This window comes from Pollachius pollachius, assembly GCF_949987615.1.
Source record: "Pollachius pollachius genome assembly, chromosome: 20".
In the NCBI taxonomy this organism is placed as follows: Eukaryota; Metazoa; Chordata; class Actinopteri; order Gadiformes; family Gadidae; genus Pollachius; species Pollachius pollachius.
The window spans coordinates 1,691,449-1,716,467 of NC_136953.1; the positions used below are offsets into that span (position 1 = coordinate 1,691,449).

At 42.8% G+C, this 25,019-nt stretch overlaps 1 protein-coding gene across 1 annotated transcript in view; it reads right to left on the bottom strand.

The window, feature by feature from the left end:
• The window catches only part of dpp10 (dipeptidyl peptidase like 10), a gene marked incomplete at both ends in the record, with an annotated part of 109,383 nt that overhangs the window by 51,432 nt on the left and 32,932 nt on the right, over positions 1 to 25,019 (bottom strand). The window contains one exon of the mRNA XM_079758437.1: positions 871 to 965. Coding sequence (XP_079614563.1) covers positions 871 to 965 — 95 coding nt within the window. The remainder of the gene's footprint in view (positions 1 to 870; positions 966 to 25,019) is intronic.

Below are 25,019 nucleotides of genomic sequence, written 5' to 3' on the forward strand. Positions count from 1 at the left end.
ATATCCCCTCGTCAAGTTCAAATGCGCTGGATCTTAAAGGGGAGTGGAGATGGAACTCTCATTGGTTTGATGCACATTACGCCAAAAACACACCTACAGGTTTCAGACCAACCCATTTTAGATTTGCGTCGGGTGCAAGAGGCATTTGTCCGCCGGTATAATAGCAACAGCGCCATAGATCCGCCCACAAGCTACTTGCGTTTCGCACTTCTCATTTGCGTTTCAGACCGTTAAAATAGGGCCCACAGACTGTATATAATACAGGCCAACTTACTTTCCATATGTTTACATTGTTGGAAATTATGCTGACATTAAAAAAACGAGTGCACAAGTAGGTGATTTGGATCAAATCTATGGAAGAAAGGCGCTTATATTATATCTAGCCATTATTCTATAGGCCATAAGTATTTCAACTGAGCAAGATTTGTTGAAGTTAGCAAATTGCATATTAGACACAAAGCATTGTAGGCTAATGTCATACACGCTACAATGACTTCTATCACCAGCAGCTGAGCATTCGTTTTTTTATGATTATAATTTAAAAAAAAGACCCTTTACCATCATATACCATGGTGAAATGTCAGGGAGGTATGAAGGTATGAACAAATGTATACCGCCCAAGCCTACGCACGTTATTCCGGGCAGGTAATGAAAAGTCATTGCTTGTATTATGAACACATTAAAAAAAAAATAAAAAAATCATATCACACATTTTAGTTGAATAACAACCAGATATTGGATATTTATTTATTTCAAAAATCGATTGGTAACATAGTTTTTCTCTTTGCCTTGGAGTTAGTTTGTTATCAAAAATTATGGGTTAGCATGAAAGTAGTGCAACAGCAGTGAGGGGGGCATCTTCCTACTTACAAACGTTGTGTTGGTCAGAAGGATCTCACTTTCATTGGTTAGGATGTTGAACTTGATCACATGGCCTTCTTGGGTCCTGTAGATAACTTCGGAGTCTGAAATGCAAAAGACAATAAAACGTGTTTGTCGTCTCACAAGCTTTCAAAACAAAAGAGACAAGGACTTCACAAAGCGATGACTTCCATTGCATTGGCCATTGAACATTACAAAGAAATCACACAGACAAAATATTGGTTCATTGTTCCCACAAAAAGAAAAACTGTACAAAAACGCTAAAAAACAAGCCTCAAGTTTGAACTAATACTGCAACCATGACGTATTTTCACATCATTTCACATGAATCGCTGATCTGAACAAAACAAGCATTTTTTAAAGTATTTCTTTCTTCTAAGGAAAGAAGAACCGCCGTTGTTCTCTACTGATGAGAGACACGCTCGTTCCATCAAGCAAAGCGGGACAATATCCTCTGTGCCCTTCAAGCGGTAGCACACTTTGCATGTTGTTGGATTTGGTCGTATGATTCCATTCGGTAAGCATCCCCCCAAAAAAATGTCAACCAGGGAGACATGGCAGTTTGTGTTGAAAAATGCTTTCATCAGACACAAAACAAACAACTACACATAGGCAACGTATAAAATGTGTAAAAAACGACACGCAGGAATGGATTTGGATCAATAGACACACACACACACACACACACACACTACACTCATTAACAACTGAACCCAAAAACTAGGTACTGGAAGAGGTATAGAATCTGACAATGCGGGTGTCTAATACTACTAGCAGGTCACAAAAGATGCCAATTAAGTGAAAAAACATAGCGACTCTGATAAAAATTGACCTATAAAAGCTGGCAGGAGTCCTTTGTCCAGAGACTATGATTTGGCCTCATTGTTAAACATTTAAAACCAGTGGGTGTCTTCATCTTAGTGAGGAAGGAGCTAATTAATTAAAAGAATCTGTGAAACTTAGCAAGGTAATCAGTGGCCGTTCGCATTTACAAAGCAAATTTCCATTCTCAGTAAACCATCTGGATATGCAAATGAGATGTGGAATTAGAGTTTCATCTAATTCCACATCACGCACATGCATACACACAAGTGTTTGCACACAAGTGAGCGAGTGTCTATTTGTATAGTATGCGTGTGAGCAATGTGGCTGGTTGCTGTAGAGAGTTTGATTCTTTGGGGGTGTATGTGTATTGTGATTCAGTGTGCTTGCCGTGCATGTCTCCTTTTGAAAGTGTGTGTGAGTGCGTGCGTGCGTGCGTGTGTGTGTTCTAAGATGTCTTTCGAAATGGCTGTCGTAAATGGGCCTGTATCAAGCATCTGACCAAGGCGAAGGGTTAACGATGAAACTTCCTGTTGTCTGACACATAAAACATAAGGTCCTTTCCCTGGCATCTCCATCCGCTGATATGCAGTCTTCATATTCCTAAAAAGTTTGATCAATACTTTGTGTGGGCCTTTCTGTGATCTTAAGCAGGTCTGACGTTAACCTTCTTCCTCTCCCGCTCTCATCAGAGAGGCGGTTGATCCCGTACAACAGGAAGTGCCAATAAACCCGCCTCCGGTCTCTCCTCTCCCCGATTAAGACACTCAATGCAGAGTGCTAACGGGGGAAGGGAGGAAACAAAGGACTTGTCAGATTGCTTTTATTTCAAAGTGTGATTTATCTTGTCTGATCACTGATTGCGGCTCTGACTCCCATGCTGGGGAACATGAACAGGAACCCTGTTATTGATTTGTTGATTGTCCAGATCTGTAGTTTATAAAGAGAAGGAAAGCAAAAGTTAAGGGGTGATTTGTGTGTGTGTGTGTGTGTGTGTGTGCATTACTGTTGTACTACATATGCTACTATAATGTTATTATGCTAGGCCGTAATATTGGTTGTATAGTTGGGGCATCTTCAAAATGCTCCCACTTTTAAAAAAACACATCCTGATGGATCAAGAAACACTATTTAAACATTAATATATCCAGTTTTAGTTAGAAATCCATCAAATGATGGTGTCCTTTTGTCTTAAACAGCTGATATTGTGGGCCGAGACCAATAGTCGCAATATATCTTTGATTTGAAGTCAGACAATCCATCTTATTCACAGCAAGAAGAATAAAAAAAAAGAACATCAATGTCAGCGAAGGCTTCTTGGACTTTGTGAAGAAGGGAGGAGAGACGTATGAGTTCTAATCTCAGGAGTAGCCAGAACAGGGAACAGCGGAAAGACATAGCCTCTGGTAAAACTGGTTATCAGCCTGGGACTCAAACCCAGGCCAACTGAACTGGGGTTTTAACTACACCTTTGATAACAAGTTTGACAAAGAAGGGATTGGTATAAATCTCCCTTAATGTTCATATTATAGCACTGTCAGAAACCCACCTGACACTACTTACTATGATTCTGATTGAAGGCTATGGTTATATAGACGAGACATGGAACCATTTGGTGGTGGAGCTAAGGAAAGATATCACGAGTATTGAAATTCAAATAATATGGCTAGAAATGGACCTAACCTGAATAGGAACTGTTTTTCTAAAACCTCCACTATGCTAGGTTATCAGTTTATTTCTGTGGCTGATGCAATCTTACCCGTGTTGTAACACAACCCTCAACTTCAACAGCCATTTGGAGAAAGAATTGAACCTGTATTTATTTCACATCTCAACATCCATTGCACCATGGATCGATGATGAGTTGAGCTCTTCAATACTTCAAAGGAACAAAGCAAAAGTTGCTGCTAATACATCTGGGAGCTTTTTTGATTATTTTTTCTATTGTTAGCTGAGAAATAGTGTAACCATAGACTGGGTACCCCCAACCCATTCTGCCGGCGATTTGAATTCACCCTGAGAGGAGCAATTCATTTCTTTCTGCTTCCGATATGCTTTTGCGGGAGCCAATCACCATGCTGGCTTTCCCTCATGACACTCTATTGGCTGGTTTAACACAATGACGATTAGAAAATGTAAAGTTTCATAAATGCAAGTTAAGAACCAACCAGGCTATATGATATTGCTAATTACTTTAACAATTTCTTCATCAACAAATTTGACAGCTCATGATTGTGCATGCAATTAGATGATGCAAATTAAACATGTTACATCATTTACAGTATAATGAGGGATAAGACATGGTTATCCCTTACCAATTTCGAGACTGTTTAATGATTCAAGTCTTTAAAGATGCCACTATCGATACTTTTCTAAGATCGGAAAAGGTAAGACAACTATCAACAGAACCGGTATTTATTTTTTATTTTTGTATAATAATTATATCCTGATATGCTTATTATTTCTGAAGGAGTAATTTACAGCCTTTTACAAGCTATTTTAGCTGTGGTGTAGTTGGCATACTTAATTATTTATTAAACAAATATGTCCCCTCTCTGTCCCACAATATTAATCTCTCAGTAAAAATGTATTTGAGTATTTGAGGAAATATGGGAGGAACATGAGTATCATGTTCCTCCCATATCGGCGACATCGCTGTATCTCCATCACCAACTGGCAGAAACCTCGGTATGGTACTGGACAATCAGTAATGCTGCACGGCGAACATCACTACGGTGGCCTGATCCTGCAGATTTGCCCTCTACAACATCCGCAGGATCCGGCCTTACCTCACGTGGGAACAAGCTTAGTTTCTGGTCCAAGCACCCGTCATCTCCTGCATCGACTACTGCAACTCGCTCCTGGCTAGACTCCCTGCCGCCGCGATTAAACCTTTGTAAACTTACAATATGTACTTATTATAAGTCGCTTTAGATAAAGGAGTCTACTAAATGCCCTAAATTTAAATGTGAATGTAATATGGCAGCCAATCCAAGGCTGAATGATGCTGCATACCATGCCGGTTAATGTAGGAACATCACATTATTTGCAGTCTCCTCTATCTTGCATGGATTAATGTACAAAGTTAACTCATAAATCCATCAAATATTGTTTTTATCTCATCTTAATCCAGGATACTCAAAAACATTATAGATATTATATTGGAAAATTCTTTATAACCTCTGTAGTTGTGTTTAGACCTAAGCATAAAAAACATTGCAGATTCCATTTTGTTTAGTCAAAAAGCAAGCCAGCCGAAATTTCTCATTCGCTGTTTAGCCAGCAGCGGGGGTTTATTGAGAACTCTTACACGTTCTGTCAAACCTGGAGTACTGTCCTTTTATCTCGTCAAGTACTGCTGACAGATATCCAAAAAACATACAATTGCACGGAAAATAACAGGCAGATTTGCTATTCATTGCTCCTTCCGTAATAATGTGTTTGTGATTCATAAACAATTGTCTGTGGTTCGTCATGCAAAATGCTATTTATAAGAATACCCTAAGGGCCAATTGACTTTCTACACCGACGCATTTATCTTTGCTAGTTTGCACCCGGCACAAAGCCAATTTTCCCCCGCAGCAAACCTGCGCCACTAAACTTGCGCCCTGAGAGGCGTGTCAGTGAAAAGCAGATGCGTGTTCCGGCGCAAATGATACATGGTGCTATCTTACAGATCGATAAACGCCGCTCTGTCTGACTTGTTTTTATTCAGTATTTTTAATATTTTTCACGAATGCATTGAACATTTTGTTGTTTTCTTTGTCTATAGTAGTTTAGCTAAGTTTAGTAGTTATATATAGTCACTTTTCCCTATTGTAAGTGTGTCAGTTTTCTTTTTTTTTATGTGTTTTATGCGTGGAGTCGTACAGTTGCTTGACAGGTGGTGGACGCTGGTGCGTTTTGGCCGCCGATGCTCATCGGCTGCCGCTTCTCTGCTCTGAACATCATTCCGAACATTATTTTTAAGCTCTTTGGTGTTGCTTTCCTATTTTAAAAAGCTTTTCGACCAGCCGTCTTGGACACTTTGACTTCTGCTACAGGATCCATTGCCATAACCTGGTCTAAGGTAAACCCGGGCGGGCTTCCACCTCTACAGGTACGGTTGCGTTTGCCCTAGGTCTGGATTGGACCGCTGCCTTCCTTTCGAGCCAACCCAGCTCCCATCTGGCGGACGTCTTTCATCGCCGCTCAGTTGAGGCCACCATCCACCTCCAACAGCGTTTGCTTCTTCACAGCCTCGGCCATGGCACTCCGCTACTCAACCATGCAGCTCCGCCAGCTCCTTCCACTGACCTCATCGCCACACTAAAGAATTCTCGACTTCTTCTCCGTCCCCGTAACATTCACCGAGGCTCCCGCCGTAAATGTATGCACAGTTCCACTGCCATAAACACTTTTCCAACGCTGTGGTCGGATCGCAGTTCACACACCGGCTCCCGCACTTCCGCATCGCGTCATCACAACAACACACGTCATCAGAATGAGTCCGGCTTGAACACTTTCAACCTCCGCCCAATCCCTGTTTTCCGCTCAATCAATTTCAAAACAAAAGTACCTAAAACGCGCCCTCTTCAACACAAGATCCCTCAACAATAAAAGCCTCATTCTCAATGAATTTATCACCGACAAGCAACTTGACCTCCTCTGTCTAAATGAAACCCCTGGACTACTTTGAACTCAACCAAACTACCCCTGTTGGATATTCTTACCTGGACAACCCACGCTCTAAAGGCAGAGGAGGGGGTATTGCTGCTGTTTACCATCAAGACCTCCAACCCACCCCACTCTCCATCCCTGCTGCCCCATCATTTGAACACCTGGCTTTCAAACTACCCAGCCCCAAACCTCTCATTATTTGAATCATTTACCGCCCCCCCAAACCCAACCCATCATTCCTCCCAGATCTCTCTGAATTCATCACTGCACTATCTTCAATCTCGCCATCTGTTTTACTCCTCGGCGATTTCAACCTCCACATTGACTCCCCGGAATGTAAAAATGCTATGGACTTCCTGGACCTACTCAACTGCTTTAACTTCACCCAACACATCAACTTTCCCACCCACAACCGTGGGCACATCCTAGACCTGGTTTGCTCTACTGGCCTCCACATCCACAATGTCTCCAGCAGCGACCTCTCCATCTCTCACCACCTGGCCATCTCACTTGTTATTGACATTCCCGCCCCCGAACCCGAAACAAGACCGCAAAATCACTTTCCGCAATCTTAAATCCATCTGTCCAGTTTCTCTCTCCACCTGCATATCAAACGCTCTCTCCGGCCTCACCTTTCCTGTAAATCCAGCCCCCATGGACCTCATCAACATCTATTACAACACACTGTCTACCTCCCTCAACAAACAGGCCCCCCTGAAAACTAAAACTGTCACGTTCACTCACTCTGCCCCCTGGTTCACCCCGGAACTTCACAAACTCAAAAAACAACTTAAACAACTAGATCGACTACACAGGAAAACCGGTCTCACAGTACACGCCCTCGCCTACAAAGAGCACATGCACCTCTACAAATCAGCACTCAACAAAGCCCGTTCTGTCTTCTACTCGGGCATCATTCATTCTGGATCCTCCAACCCACGCACTCTTTTCTCCATCATAAATAAACTCCTCAAACCCCAGGATAACATCTCATCCTCATTCACCCCGGAAAAATGCAATAACTTCCTATCATTTTTCCACTCCACGATAGAAATCCTCCACAACCAGCTTGCCACCTCCTCTGCCAAAAGCCTTGACTCAGAACCTCCACTTCCTTCAACCCCTGACCACCCGCTTTCCATCTTCTCACCCATAACCACAGCAGACCTCTCCAAAATACTCTCCAACATGAAATCTTCCACCTCCCCCCTGGACCCCGTGCCTTCTGAACTCGTGAAAGCCTGTTTCACCTCTCTCGCCCCGCTCATCACAGACACCATCAACTCCTCCCTAAACTCTGGCACCGTTCCCCCACCTCTTAAGCTTCCTGCCATCAACCCCCTCGTTAAAAAACCTGGCCTTGACTCTGACGACCCCAACAACTTCAGACCCATCTCCAACCTCACATTCCTCTCAAATCTACTGGAAAGAGCCGTCGCAACACAACTCAAGCAATACCTCCTCTCCAATAACCTGTACGAAACATTCCAATCCGGCTTCCGGACCCACCACAGTACTGAAACAGCCCTACTTGAAGTCACGAACGACCTCCTACTCTCCTCTGACTCCGGCCCCCTCACCATTCTCCTCCTCCTCGACCTCAGTGCTGCCTTTGACACCGTCAATCACTCCATCCTCCTCAGCTGTGTGCAATCCATTGGCATCACTGACTCCGCCCTCTCCTGGTTCACCTCCTACCTGTCGTAAGATTCCACTACATCTCCATCAACAACCACAAATCCCACACCATCCCTGTCTCACACGGAGTCCCCCAAGGCTCAGTGCTTGGACCCATCCTCTTCATCCTCTACATGCTCCCACTAGGTCACATCATCCACCGCCATAGTCTTCAATTTCACTGTTACGCCGACGTACCCAACTATACATCACCACCACAGCCATTACTCCTGCCATCCTATCCACTCTCACCAACTGTCTCACGGACATCAAAACCTGGATGGACCACAACTTCCTCAAACTCAACGGCAATAAAACTGAAATTATCATCTTCGGCCCAAAAACCATCATCCCCACCTCCCAGAACTTCTCACTTTGCATCGATGGTCACTCTGTCACTCCCTCCCCCCTGGTCAGAAACCTTGGCATCATCATGGACCCCACGCTCTCCTTCAAGTCACACATAAACAGCGTCAGAAAAACATCCTTCTTCCACCTCCGCAACATTGCACGCCTTTGACCCACCCTTTCATCCTCAGCTGCCGAAACACTAATCCACGCCTTCATCACTTGCAGACTCGACTATTGCAATAGCATTCTCCCCTCCACTATTCTTCAAAAATTGCAATATGTACAAAACTCTGCTGCCCGACTGCTTACTTACTCTCCCTCCAGAGAACACATTTCTTCCATCCTCCGTCAACTTCATTGGCTTCCAATAAAACAACGCATCAATTTCAAGATCCTCCTCACCACCTAAAAAGTGCTTAACAACTTTGCACCCTCGTACATAACAGATCTCCTCCATCGCCACTCCCCGCCTACGCTCCGCTGATGCCAACCTTCTCACCTCCATCACCAAGACCAAGTACCACACCCTGGGGGACAGAGCCTTCGCCATCGCCGCCCCTACCCTCTGGAAATCCCTCCCTCTGGCCATCCGAAACTCTGATACACTGTTCATTCAAAAGTCAACTTAAAACCTATCTCTTCAGGACCACCTACAACATTTGACACATCATCCTCCGCCATCTTCCACTCTCTCCCGCTCTCTTAATGTGTTGCCTATTGTTGTGGTGTTGTTTATTTTTTCCCTTTTGTTTGATTGTCTGTACTGTCTGTATGTATTCCTTTCTTATTTGTAAAGCGTCTTTGAGTATTATGAAAAGCGCTATAAAAAACTGATCAATTATTATTATTATTATTAAAGCATTTGCGCAACTGACTGACAAATACCTGGTCAAAGTACACTAGCGGATAGCGCAGTTGGTGTTGCTATGTTGACGTACCATGGAAGGTTGGAACTGTAACATAAGCTTACACACAAGTAGGCTATACGCAGCACATTACATGCAAACGATTTGCCTAATTTAAATATTACGACGATGATGTGGATTGTGGAAACATTTTTTTTCCATAGGGGCTGCATGAATGAACACTGTAGTAGGCTATGCCATGCGTTAAAATAATAATAATAACAATAATAAACTCAAGCAAAGTAGGCTATATCCCATCCTTCCAAAACAAAATCTCCTTTTAGGGTAAAAGATAAGGTTGGTTAAATTATTTGTGAAAGAACAGCTGATACAGCGGTAATAAGTTGTATTTAAATCAATGCATCTTCAAACACCGTACAGCAGCGGTTCCCAAACTTTTTTAGCCGTGCACCCCCTTCTATGTCGCAACCCGGTTGACGCACCCCCAACTATTTCAAGATGAGGGCACTAGGCCTTGGTCCAAAATATGCAGAAATAAGGAAATATATGAGACCCTTTCTAAGGGAAAAAATAATCAGAGGCAGAAAGCAGATAAGTTGTGAACATGTTATAATATTTTTGAGCCGCGTTGAACACAAATTGCAGCAAGTTTAAATGACCGTGGAGCTAACAGCCCCGTCATTATACAACAGGTTATGGAAATAACATTAGAACGCCAGTAATTTGAATGAAATTGCAATAAGTTACACACAACATAAATAACAAAGAGCATGGCTCAGGAACAGATTAAAAAATAAAAAATAAACCGGGATCCTGGGGATTTTTCAGTGCAGCGCAGCTGGCTCAGCCTGCAGCGAGAGAGAGAGAGAGAGAGAGAGAGAGAGAGAGAGAGAGAGAGAGCGAGAGAGAGAGAGGGAGGGAGAAACAGGGAGGGTGTGCGTGTGAGTATTTCCAGTATATTTGTAGCAATAATATCAATACCATCTGGCCAAATACTTACCCATATTAATGCGACGGGTGGGCCTGCATCTTGGCACAAAGCTCTGCGATGTTTGGCGCAATTGAAGACAGTTTAAGCCTCAAATCTTTCTCAACAGCATCCAGTCTTTGCCGATATTTAGTCTTAACTGCTGTCAGAGCAGAGAAGCCAGCCTCGCACAGATACGTTGTAGCGAAGGGCATCAACACTCTCAAGGCCTTCTTTGCCAGGACTGTGTACGATGGCATTGACTCAGTCCAAAAATCGACAAGTGGCTTTTTTTTGAACTGCAACTGCAGAGCCCCGTCAGATGACAGCTCGATCAGCTGTTCCTGCTCGTGAAATGACAGCTGGGGGACCGGGAGGGAAACTTCAAACGGGTTGCGAATCCACGCTTGAGATGTGTCCATAGGTGGGAAGTATTTCCGTAGCTGCTCGGCGAGTTGGTTGAGATGTTCAATGATGAGGCTTTTCACGTGCTCACCCAGGTGCACGTCATTTTCCCCCAAGAACTCGTGAAGCGTAGGGAAACACAAGAGTGTGTTCCCACTCACACAGCTCGCCCAGAAGCGTAGCTTCTTCATCGTAGCTTCGATCTTGTCTTGTGTGTTGAACACGGTTACACTGACTCCCTGCAGACTTAGGTTCAGTTCAGAGCAGAAAATATGTCCGCCAGATAGGCGAGCCTCTTCAGGAAGTCTTCGTCATGCAGACTGGAAGCCAAATGAAATGGATTGTCCTCAAAAAACTGCTGAAGCTCGTGTCGCAGTTCAAAAAGCCTTGTCAACACTTTGCCGCGGGACAACCAACGCACTTCAGTATGCAGCAGCAGTGCTTTGTGTTCGCTGCCCATCTCGTTGCATAACAGCGTGAACAGTCTTGAATTTAGCGGGCGAGCTTTAATGAAATTGACCAGTTTCACGGCATCATTCAGTACTGCAAGTAGATCAGCTGGCATGTTTTTGGCTGCCAAGGCCTCCCTGTGAACACTGCAGTGTAACCATTGGATGGACACACTTTCCTGATATGAGCTATAAGCCCTGTGTGCTTCCCCGTCATCGATTTTGCCCCGTCAGTGCAAATGCCCACGCAGCCTGTCCAGTCGATGCCGTTGGTCCTCATAAACCCATCAATTAAATTGAAGATTTCCAATCCTGTTGTTCGGGTAGCAAGGGGCCGACAGAACAGAAAATCTTCTTGTACCGTGCCTTCAAAAAGGTAACGGACATACACCAGAAGATTGGCCAGATTTGCCACATCTGTAGACTCGTCTACTTGCAGAGAGTAAAACTCGCTCTCTTTCACACGGCTGACTAATGTAGCCAGGATGTCTTCAGACATTGCATTGATGCGGCGCGACACAGTGTTATTGGATACTGGAATCATGTCTAACTTTTTTGCTTCTTTCTCTCCAATCATGCATCCCACCATCTCTTTGGCAGCTGGCAAGCACACGTCTTCGGCGGCAGCCCCTTTCTCGCAATTCTGTAGCTGACAAGATATGAAGCCCGTAATGCGTCTTGTTTAGACCCAACATATGAATGAAACTGCAGTTGTTTTTGGCTGTTTTGCAACTCCTCCAATTTTGATTTAAAAAATGTAAGGGGCTTTTGAGTTAAATTAGCGTGCTTCGTGTGAAAGTGGCGACGTAGATAAAAAGGCTTCAGGCAGCTGTTTGCTAGCACTTCACTGCACACCACGCACTGCGGCTTAGGGCAGTCTGTATCACCAATCCAAGTGAAGCCAAGACCCAGATAGTTTTCATCATATTTCCTTCTTTTTTTCCCCGTCTGGTGTTCACCCTCTTCACCTCTTTTGCCTTGTTGCCATCGCCTTCCCTCCTTTGCGGTGTCCTCACGTTCATCATTTGGTGTCTCCGTCTCGTTTTCTTCTCCCGGATCCGCTCCAATTATCTCCTCTGTTTCCTCCGATGTTTCACTCTCTCTTGGTTCCTCTCCTCCTTCATCCCTAACTTTTACTTTAGATGTCTCGCCTGACAGTTTTCCTGACTTCAGCCAATTCAGCATATTTGCGATAATGAATGTAGGGGCCAAAAACTATGTGCGCATATTTGAAATTATACAGCAGTTGGTTCGACAGTTAAGTTGTTTACGCAGTTGCTTGGCAACGCGCTCCGCTCCAACTGCTGTTATAGGCTACTTCTAGGACCGAATCAAAGCGGCGCTGAAACAGAGCGACACAACATTGCTCATGTGATATTAGGCTACTTAAAAATAAATGAAGTTAATTTTTTTTATTAATTAAAATTACAGTTTTTCATTGAAATTTTACAAAGGAAATGTTTATTTACAGCCATTACATTTTTCATCTCGCGCACCCCCAGGGGTGCGCGAGCACCACACTTTGGAAATCCCTGCCGTACAGCAAAGACAGTGTTAAAAAGAATGGATGGATGCAGGCGCGCGTGTGTGTATGTGTAAAAGAATTAATGAAAGCGGGCGCGCGTGTGTGCGTCCATCTGTTTAAACACACGCAAACTAAACACGTAACGCATAATTCAGTCCATGGCAATGTATATTAACGGGGGGACACATGCATAGTAGGAACACAAGTCGATAACGACAATACAATACTGTATACAATACTGTGTGTTAATGTATTGCCGCATATCATTAAATAGACCCACAGTTGCGGCCACAGGACCGCATATCATCGGGTGCAAGAGTAATTTATCCGTCGGCATATTAGCAACAGTGGCAGAGCCCCGCCCACAAAGCTACTTCCATTTTGCGCTTCTCACTTGCGTTCAGACTGTTAAAATAGGGCCCTATATTTCTTTGGTGAAAAAACAGTATATACTGTTTTTTGTCATAAATGTAAGAAGCGTCAAGTGAGCAGTGGTCATGTGCTGGTGGCAACCCCTTGACTAAAGGCCATGGTGAGTCCTCTACAGATCGTCATCAGACAGGGAACACCTCACCAGTCAAATCAGACAGACCAGGAACACTTTGGTTTCTTTTTTGTATTCTCTGTATTTGTGACGGCTTTGTTTTGGCTTTCATTGTAGCTTCCTATTGTTTGTCGTTTCATATGTAATGAGTAATTTAACTTATTTTATGATTGTTATTTTTATACATGAAGGAATTTCACCTTTTTTCTGATATTTATGTTGGATTTTAGTTTTTTCTGTTTATACTCTGAATTTAATTATTGTCTATTTCTGTTGTTGTTCTTTTTGTGTGAACCCAAGGAACCACTGAGTGTAAGATAATTGAGATCTGAATATAGAGATACAACTTCAGTCACTTTGTGATTGGTTGGACACTAATGGTGTTGACGTTGAAACAGGTGTGTGGTTATCAGGGCCGCCGAGACCCGAGGCAGTCCTAGGGGATGAGGGCCCTTGATTCTCCGACTTCATACTTCGTCACCTGATACAACATATTTTGTGAAAAGAAAAATGATTTTAGCCAATGAATGTTTGGTACGATACCACAAATCATCAGTAAAGATAGTTAACAGATATATCACTGGCCGACTGAAAGCGTTTAGGGAAATCGGCGAGACTGTATATCAGCGTGATGCAAAGCTGCCTCAAAAAATCGATCGCATTCCCGGGTTAGTTAGTTACTGTTCCCCACGTAGGGCCTACGGTAAATAAGTAATATAAATGCAGCCTCAAGCAGGCAAGCAAAGAGAGAGGCCATGAGCCCCTGGCCTCCGGGCCAGTGCAGCTGAGGCCCCTTGATTTATTTCTTGATATATGTCTATGTTTTTACAGCCTTTGGTCATGCCCTTTGGGCCGTTGCCCCTGCTGCCCCTGCGTCTCGGCGTCCGGTGGTGGTTATGGGAGTTGTCGAGAGGGGCAGAACTGTTTGATCCTCACAAAAGGAATGTTCAAGCAGCCATAGGTCTCCACTTCCGCACGTCTCAATGATGAACAATCCATGTCTGAAGGAAACATCCAGCCTAATGTATAAGTCATGGTCCTGCTCTGTAGCCTACTGAATAATGAAACACTGCAGATCTTTTTTTAACTCAAGCCCATCTCCTACAGTCCACTCCTACAGACTGAACTTGGTGTGTGTGTGTGAGTGTGTTTGTGCTTACAATATGCGTCAGTGTGTGTGTGTGAGTGTGTGTGTGTGTGCGTGAGTGTGTGTGTGTGTGTGTGTGTGTGTGTGTGTGTGTGTGTGTATGCACGCATGTATGTGTATCTGTGCTTCCATGTGTGTGCAGGTTGGATTGCAAGTGTTTGACATCTCATAGAATTGGCATTGTTATATATGTTTACAGAAGAAACATTTTGAAGATAAGACAAAAAACTGTCACTATGTCGATAATCTGAAAAACATTCATGCACAGGAGAGTGGAGGTTGACAGCACAGTATTGGGGTCAGAATCGAACCTGGGCTTCCTCATTGCCTATGTCGTTAGCCTATTGGTGGGTTGAGCCGCCTTCATACAGTCATATGATACACGATTAATTCACAATAACAAACGTATGATAACCCTGTACGCATTTTACCAGGCTGGCTGATGCTAGGTTACGAGGAGTCTCATAAAGGCTGTTTCAATACTATATGAACTGTTCAGATCAAGGGCTATAACTACCCTCTGAGGAATTTGCTTTCATAGGGAAGGTGAAATAAAAAAAATGTAATGGTGCATTCACCTTTCCTTTAACAAAGTAGACTACCACCCTATTTAATTATGCGTCATGCATGCACCATGAAAAAAGAAAAGACAAAAGGGATGGAAGGAACAAGGTTGTGATGTTCGATGAAACAGGCTTACCGACCACCAGCGAGGTAATACATAGGTCAGGTTTACAGAGAAGCGCAGCGTACCAACCAGTTATTGGCCCTAATGGAGAACAGGTATTATGCCCTGATGAATACCATGTGAGGTCTGCAATTAGTAACGGGATCATAAGTCTGGGTACATACTTGGAGTGTAGACCCAATTGTTCCTTCTACCCAATTGTTCGGAAAAGGATTTTCAAAGCTGACTACCCACAAGCGTTCAGTGGAGAAAATGAGTCATGGGACGTAGAAGAACAAGAAATTGTACCTGCTGAGAGTAAAAGAAAATATGGTTGAGCTTTTACAAACAGGTAGAGGTATTCATTGTGAACCTTTTTACACTGATTTTACCTATGTGTGTTGTTTTATAATATATCGACTATAGTCACATAAATGTCTGTATGGTCCTTCTGGTCCTGATTTACAATCCTTGTCTCCACGTTAATTTGACAACGAGCAATAACTTAACCTTGAACTCCCTTCTCGGCTAACCTGAGAATAGTATTAGATAACTTGGGTTTATCCAGCCAAACACAGCCCAAATCCTCTGCACTTCACAGAATACCTGCCTCTTTCTCCATTCCACCTCCGCCCTTTTGCCTCTGCTCCTCTTGTTTTTGCAGACAAACAGCAAGTGTTTCGTCAGTAGCCCTATCAATAGACACTGAAGCCAGGCAAGCAGAAGGTTGGAGGCCGTGTGTGGTGGGATGTTATCGTAGCCCAAAGCACAGCGGCTTCCCGATGGCAGAAGCAGGAATGGCGGAGGGTTCAGTGCAGAGATCACGTCATATGCATTGCGCGCTATGAATTATTTAGTGTGTGTGTCATCCGTAATGCTTTAAATGCTATTGCTGCAGCTCCAGAAGCTTCACCAGAAAGTCTCAGCCTACGGAGATCAAAGCCAGGTGAAGATGGGTGTAAGGCGAAGTGTGGGAGAAACCATGGACAAAGCAGGGAGTCGACGGAGGAAGTGGAGATGGAGGTGGAGTTTGGGAGAATCCATTGAGGAAGAGGTGAAGTTTGGGAGAATCTATTGAGGAAGAGGAGAAATTTGGAAGAATCCATTGAGGCAGCGGTGAACAGAGAGTGGACAACCAGATCCACAGAGGGCAACACTGACATAACGGACACGGTGGTCAAGGAAAGGTACAGCACCTGGTGGTTGACTTGTTAACATTTAAGAATAACGGTATATGAAATAACCATCAATCAATACTTGTTAATGTGTTGATCATATCCCTATTAAACAATATGTACAGTAATACCTTAATTAGCTACACCATTACCTAAGCTACCATGAACCCCATTGGTAAACATAAACGCTGTTAAAAAACGGTTAATTAACTCTTAGTGTATGATTGTAACTGCATTAACTAGGGTTCATTTACATTTAATTAATGTTTCATTATTGTACCCTTATTGTAAAGGGTTACCATTGACTTCATTCATACCGCAGTATCAAGGTCTACATGTGAATCTGTCAGCCCTTGTGTGCGTTTGCGTCTGAATGTGTGCGTGTTGCATGTATCTATTCATGCATTTACAGTTGAATTGCGGCTGCATTCATGTGTGGTTATACAAAATTAAATATGTAAGGGTGCTTCTGAAAAGTATTGCCTTAAAGGAGCTTGTGGGTGTTTGTAGAGCATATTTTCAGTTTGAGTCCTGTCAATATTACAAAGAGACAAGAATCTAATTGTTGTTTGTTATTGACTGATGAAAAGTAAAAGTAACATTTTTAAAGTACCATTATTAGATAATCTATTCATCACTCTTTTCAGACTTTTGTGAGATGTTTGCGATTAAGGACAGGCACCTTCACAAGCACAACAGCTCCCGACTGATAACTTATCTTAACGTCATTTATATAAAAAACACACAATATCACATCCACTTTGTGTACATTGTCTTGGCTGTCTCAAGACTTTCAGTCACATAGAATTGGCATCTGTATCTTCTAGTTACAGTCAAAAGTGTTTTCAAATGATACCACTTATTTCAAACCCCTGCACACAACGCTGACCACATCCCAAGACAAATCTGCTAGGACTAACCAGCAGTCTATCAGGAACCCTGAGTGCTAGTTCTTTCCAGAGGAAACACAGGAGCAAACCAGCCTGATTACAAGGTGACCACCATTGTTCACTTGACGCTATTTTTCACTTTTCCCTTAGGTCAAAGGATGTCATTGCTGTGTGGCTAGAAATTACTTCTCCACAGGAAAAGGAAAGGTTGTACTTCTCACTCTCGGTACACCTGTCAGCAAACGTGTAAGACACTGTGTGCGCGTCTGTTATTTCGACATGGCTATTTGGAACATTTGATAACAATTAGCATTAGAACGTTCCATCTAGGTAGTAAATATCTTTTTTACTACTACTACGAGGATTTTTGGAGCTCAGCTTTCACCATGCATTCCTTGACATCTTTGCAAACATCTTGGTAGTAATTACTTAAAGTAACAATTATAACTTGTCTCACTGGCACAAAAATATACAGCTGTACATAGCTTTGTGAAATGTAACATAAAAAAGTGTCAGGGTCAACCTTACTTATGTTTCCTATGCAAAGGCTGCTTCTATATACAGTATATATAGTCGGGTTGGCCCAAATACATAATTTCAAGCTTCGCTGAAGAAATAAGAAAGAAAAAAAGATCATTCATGATGCGTATCATCCACTGCATGTAAGATCATTCATGTTGCGTATCACCCACTGCATGCAAGATCATTCATGTTGCGTATCATCCACTGCATGTAAGATCATTCATGTTGCGTATCATTCACTGCATGTAGAATACCCTTGCTGCAGAATCACGTTTTTTATCAACTGAGGATTTTCCGAATTGTTTCAATTGTTTAAACAAATGTAATATTTTAAAGGTGTCATTCCCCGAGAAACCGTTTAGTACCTCTTTTATGCATGCTTCGTTCAGCATGCATATGCAACTCCGAGTTTAGGTGCCTCGGAGTTGCATATGAATGCCGAACGTGAAAAAGTTCTTTGACCTCGATTGCCTGCATTAGCAAATGAAAGGAAAAAGACGCATAAACAGAAAATCAGAAAATCCTCATTCATGACCTCGCCCACCTTGGCTTGCGACGGCCCGAGGGAACACATGATTTTGCGGCCAGGTGACACAGAGCCCATCTCTGCAGGTAGGAGGTAACAGCAAGGTGCTTGCATTGCGGAACAGGTTTATGCCTGTGCTATTTGTGGCGATAACAGATTAATGTTGCATCTCTTGGCCAAGAAAGCAGAGTTGAGAGAGAAATGGTTGGATTGGACATTGCGACAATTTAAACATTTATTTTTTGCGCATATTGAATAGGCTAGAATACTGGCTAAATATGGGGCTACGCGGCCCGAGCACCGCTGGCACCGTGGCCCGGGCACCGCGGCCCGGCAACGCAGCCGGGCAACGCAGCCAGTCGTGGGAGTGCCCCGGCCGCGATGCCCGGGCCGCGGTCACGGTGCCTGGGCAATAGCCAGTATTTTAGCCTATTCAATATGCGCAAAAACAAAATGTGGAAATAGTGGTTGTGTCCAATCCAACCTTTTCTTCCTCAACTCTTCTTTCTTGGCCAAGAGATCTCTCTGTGTGTCTCTCTCCTTCTCCCTCTCTCTGTGTCTCTCTCTCGTTCTCACTCTCTCTGTGTCTCTCTCTCGTTCTCACTCTCTCTGTGTCTCTCTCTCGTTCTCACTCTCTCTGTGTCTCTCTCTCGTTCTCACTCTCTCTGTGTCGCTCTCTCCTTCTCCCTCTCTCCCTCTCTCTCTCTCTCTCTCCTTCTCCCTCTCTCTGAGTCTCTCTTGAAGTTTAATTGGCTTTAATACTGTGACAGACAGTGCTGTTAGCCAATCAGAGGCGAAACATTTGCATGTCATGAATATTCATGAGTAAGAGCCAAAATCATGTCGTGTCTCCCTGCCCACCTCCTACGGCACACGAAACAGGAGCACAAGAGCACCACACCAAAACTGACTCACAGGGCATTCATTGTGCGCTACATAGCGCTATTTACCCAGGGATGAATCGCACAGCCGCTATTGTGTGGGACGGATCGCATAAACTATTTGAATATACAAAACTACCGAATGATAATTCATACCATATTTGGCCATTGTGATGATGGTTACCATTGCCTTAACTGAAGAATTCTCAGACGTCTAGCAACCCAGCCCTTCTACTCAACAGCCCCCAAAAATGGATAGACTTTAAAAAATCACAACTATTTTAATTTATTCAATAAAACAAAACCAATATCTGAATACTGAATTGAGATTTCAATGCCTACATATATATGAATATTCTGATATACGAATGAATATCAGAATATTCAGGCTCAGCCCTAATATATAGATTTAGATGTTCAACCCCAGCATCCCCTTTATGAATATATATATAAATATGTTTCTTACTACTACAATAGCAGGTCTGTCGGACAAGTTGCTCCTCGACACTTGGTCGAGTGTGCATGTGCCAAGCATGCACTACAATATAGGGTCCCATTCTCCCTCTCCCTGTTTTCTCAGTTAAACACAGAAATCAAATAAATCTTTCCCAGTGTTCGAAATGAAGCAAAAAAAGACGTTCTCTCCTCCTGTAACACAGTCATGCGGGACGCCTTTCTTCTTCATCGTTTCTTCCATTAATCTCTAACTCATACTCCAATCTTTCATCAATCCATGCTTCGGATGTTGTGGATGCTACGGAATATATGATGCATCGTTGCAGCAACATTTAAGATCATCACTATGACTTCTGCTCGTTCTGCCTCCATGCTGTCTGTGGTCAAACCAAAACAAACTACAGTGACAGCGGCCGCACTAATCCCGCCTCTTGCAAACTTAGACCCTAAGTCATATCCCGTCGCTTGCAAGCCCACCCCTTCAACCCCCGTTGATTCTACTGATGTCTGCATGACATCGATGTCCTCTGGGTTTTATTACAACTAGAGGTTTGAGCGTGTGCAATGTGCGAGCGGAAAATCTAGTATATATAGATAGTACACCTGTAAATTTATTCAGAACTTTTTTGTAAAAATGTAAATACATTATACAAATGCCATATATAATGAAGCCTTATCCGGAGACACTTTAGTCTGGGTTATTTAAAAAAACATTGTGCTTTCCTTGCTTATTTCCAGCTTGCTGGGCTGTGTGCTGGCAGCCAAGGTAGTCCAGCACACGTTCACCGTTGATCTTGTGATTGATAGGGAAGAGGCTAACACGTTACAAGATACAACCCCCCCCCCTGCCCCCTCCCATCGTCTGAGGCTGTAATCGCCCTGTCTGTTCATTTATTTATTTCCCCACATACACACACAGAAGTAATAAATGAACAACATGCAGCGATGTGATTGGACGATTAGGAGATAGATTAGCAGGCACCTTCTCCTGCGACATCAGCCCGTTAAACACCATCAATAAGCAAAGTTAATTAATTACCGGGCTTCTCTAACAAGCCTTTCCCAATCATTACAATTGGCTTTGCTGCACGTGTGTAGGACTGACCCGGCCTCGTGCCAGCAGGCCCGATGTCCTGTCTGTGGTATACACAACGTGTTCGTGCCTCTATGTGTTTCTGTAGTGTGTGTATTTTCGTGAGTGGGTGAATGAGTGAGAACGAGAGGGTGTGTGTGTGTGTGTGTGTGTGTGTGCGTGTGTGTGTGTGTGTGTGTGTGTGTGTGTTTAAGAATGGCAGGTAAGGGGAGGACCATGATGCCTAGGACAGAAGCTTCTCCTCAGAGCCTGCTGGGATTTCTAGTCCTTGGCCTATGTGAGGCCCAGCGGAAACTGTTTTGGCACTTACGTCACAACACATTGGTGCACACGTTTTTGTGACTTACGTGCCAGAACAGTTTTTAAAAAGGAAGATATTTTGCTAAAGCTGTGGTGTATGTTAATGTGTTATGTGTGTGCGTGTGCGTGTGTGTGCGTGTGCGTGTGCGTGTGCGTGCGTGCGTGTGCGTGCGTGCGTGCGTGCGTGCGTGTGTGTGTGTGCGTTTGAACATTTGCAGCTTTGGTGATATTTAATTATTTTTTTTAAGGTACATGTCTGCATTTCATTGGCCTTGTACCTATACTCTGCTAAATTACAATAAATTTGAATCTCATGTCATTAATGAGCAGGTGGAGGTTAGGGCAACTTGCTGAATGATGCCTTATTAATACAGGCAAAGCGAATGGCAGCGGGGTAGGATGCCGTCACTAAAGTTATTCACTCTACACCGTTTCTCTTCCTCTCCTTCTTTCTCCCTCTCACACTCTCTCCTTATGACTCGTCCGCCTTCCCTCTCTCTGCTTGTATCTTTCTATCGCTCTCATTTTCCTCCTCTGTCTGCTTACCTCTCTCTCTCTCTCTCTCTCTCTCTCTGTCTCTCTCTCTCTCTCTCTCTCTCTCTCTCTCTCTCCGCTCAACAATCATAGAATGCAGTCAGTATTGCAGCCAGCAGCTAACTGCTATTTGATTGCCTCAAATAAACCCTTTCCATTGGTCATAATCAAGCAATTTCCTTAATCTGCCTTCTGCCTTGAAGAAACGTCATCACATAATATGATAGATAAAGTAAACAAGAGAATACTAAGTTGTTCAAAAAGGTTACGGACATGGTATCAAATATAAGAAAGGTTAGGTTCCTTTAAACTGATAACGTTTGAGAATGCGTTGCAAAATTATATGCTGGCTTTTCTTTCACACACACACACACACACACACACACACACTCAGTCATTATGATTGGCTACAGTGATGAACTGTGCATAACGGTGTGGAAAACAGACACATGGCAACTAATTAGGGAAGGTCTCTGGCTGGCAGTAATCATTGAAGGGTTTAGAGAGCTTCCTGCAACTTAGATTGCAATCCAATTTAGAACATCTTGGATTGAAGTGTAAATATTATTGGGTAAAAGTTACGTTCCATTACCTCCATTCCGCTAAGCACTTCCATCCATCCGTCATCCATCAATCAACCGATCCTATCTATCTATAAATATATCCCATCATTCCGTCCACTCCTTTGAAGCTGCTGCTGTTGGGTTCAGTGGAGCTCTGTGTATGCTACAGGAATAATACAGGAGAGCACCCAGTAACACATTCAACCATTTAGTTTTCCTGGAGTTCAACGCGGGCAACTTTCTCTTAAACTCATGTTTGTTTATACAAAAATAACAGAAGTTGGTGCAGAATTAGAATGCATTATGCATGGTTGACTCAAACCCTATAAATTAAACATTTCATAGCATTTTTTGTCAAATGAAGGTACAGGAAATTTATGTTTTCCAGTTCTGACTAATGGCTGGACGGTAGAACAGCCCTACCACTCCAGACACTTACTGCTTTCACCTCCTATCCTCCATCATCCATGCACTGCATTTAAATAGCCCCCGATATACATATCCACCATCACCATGGCAACCACAACATGAAGATCATCTAGCCCAGGGGTCTTCAAAGTTTTCCAGGCCAAGGACCCCCAAACTGATGGAGAGATGGAGCGGGGACCCCCTACTTAGATATTGTATAAAATTGTGTTTTATATTAAACTGGTCCTATAGTGCCATGTATAAATGTACCTTGTTATTTTGCATTCAATACTAAGATATTCAAATAATACACAGGTTCATATATTCATGTTTTTATTTTAAACATGTGCAAGGTACAGTGAGTAGGGTGGCCATGCCACTGCCATTCATAAACATAACATAATAAACTGATGCCTGCCAAGATCAACAATGTCTGTCAATTGCATGTAATCATGCATAAAAGCAATTCAAATGGACATTTTTAAAACATAAATGTTGAAACGAAAATGAGTGATGTTTGTAAGTTTCTTTCTTGGTACTCTGCAAGTAGTCCGATAACTTATCAACCCCAGCGTGTTCGGTTGCTAAGCGACGTCAACGTCTTTGGCGGACTAATTCTCTGCTGACCGCTTATTTTCATAGGCATAATGACCGGTGTTCTGTTCATTATCCCTTACATAACAGCACTCTCCCTCTCCCAACAGTCTTGGCTGTGCACTCTCATTCAAATACGTATTGTTTGAAAAACTGACGTCTATGTGCTGTCCTTCTTCTTAATTGAAGGAGCAGGCAGAGAAAAGCTCTCTCCTGCTGGGGTTTCATTAAAATCAAATGCATAAAAATGTCGCAGCCAGTCCAGATTTGTCAGGTGTGCGCGAGAGACAGACGAACGTACGCTTACCACTTGTGTAAATGCCATATATATAGTACATTCGGATCGCATGATAGGAATAGATCTATTCCGATTAGAAATCGGGTCAAAAGTGTCCATGTAAACGCGGCTAGTGTGTTGGATTCATGTTATTGTGTATTTAAAGATATTTCAATTTGTGGAAAAAATTGCGGGGGGAATATAAAAAAAATGTCTAATCAACCAAAACCTTCGCGACCCCCCTGCAGTACCCGCGCGGACCCCCTGTTGACGATCTCTGATCTAGCCAGCAAATGTGGAGGTGTATGATGCAGGGATCACCAGGAGAGACCACGACCCCCAAAACGTGGATGGAGCATGTGCAGGGAAACCAGCGATGCAAGATGTCCATCACTATATGTACATCTGGTTCATATGTGGCTATAAGTGACGCAATTTAAGTGTGCTTGCATTGTAGTCCAAAAAGTAACATTATTTCTGTGTAACTCTTTGTCCCGAGGTCAGCTATATGCTCTAACTTTATTCCATTTACTTCTAAGCAAAAAATAATGATTTTTTTATTGTTTAAACAACCATTAACACAACTTGTTTTGTGTAGTTTGTACTTCCTCAAAGTCTGAAACACCGTAGCTTCCTGCTGCTGTAACACAGTCGTTATGTGAGCATAGGGTGATGTTCACTGAGTGGCTACGTAGTCAGGAGGGAAAATAGACTCCACTGTTCAATCAGCATGACGGAACAGAAGGAAATCAATACTCGATTGAAATGAAAAATATTTTTCTGATTCTTTATGCACATACATAATTTGAAGTAGATTTCTGTTGTCCATCACTTTAATCAAAATCCTTGCATTGTTTGCTGCTCAGATATGTATTCTCTATGAAAAGCATTCACATTGATAAGTCTGCTAGGGAGTTGGACGTAGGTACAGGTGTGAACATGTGTCATCTCCTCGTCCAAAGGCAGGTTCTAGAGGGAATACCGAGTCAGAAGCCCTGATGTGTGGTGATGTTAGCCAGGAGTGGAATATTTCAGCATGGGATTATCAACCAGAAGTGATTTGTGATGGAATAAGGGGTGACACTTTAACTTTAACTTGCCGTAAGTTAATCATTAACTCATGGTCTAATAATGGTTGTCATGTGAACTAAGGCTACGTTTACATGATGACGGTCTGAACAGAATATATATATATATATATATATATATATATATATATATTTCAGTAAAAGGACCCATATTTAATGTATAGTAGTAGATAAATAATGTGTGAACATCGCTGAATATTTACAGTTTCCATTTCAGAACATACCGTACCATAGATTTACCGACTGAGAGGGAGCACATCATGTTCATGAATCATGAATATTCATCAAACTCTACATTCTGAAGAAAGTTCTGATGTGTCAAACTGAAATAAATTCATAAATCATGAAGATTAGGGTGTATGCAATATGACTATGTATTATTATTTTTGAGACAGTGACAGATGCCACAGCCACAGACAGGCTTGTCCCACAATTTAGACTTTAGGCATTTAAAGTCTGATGGAAGCTGAACTAAAATTTGAGCTTGACAAATTTTCTTTCTTTTTTTCTCAAATTTTACCAATGCAGGGGGGAAGGAATCTGTAGATGTGTGTTACGTCAAATGGGTCTCTGCTGGAAAACCAGGCTGAACCACAACAAACATGATATGGTAGAAGGATCCAGAAGAGGACTGATACCTAAAACGATACCTAAAACGACTGATACCTAAAACGATGCCACGTCTTCTTATTTTCAGAATATGTCCTTCGCCAACAGCAAACTCAAACCCAGCAAGCAAGTGCATGTAACT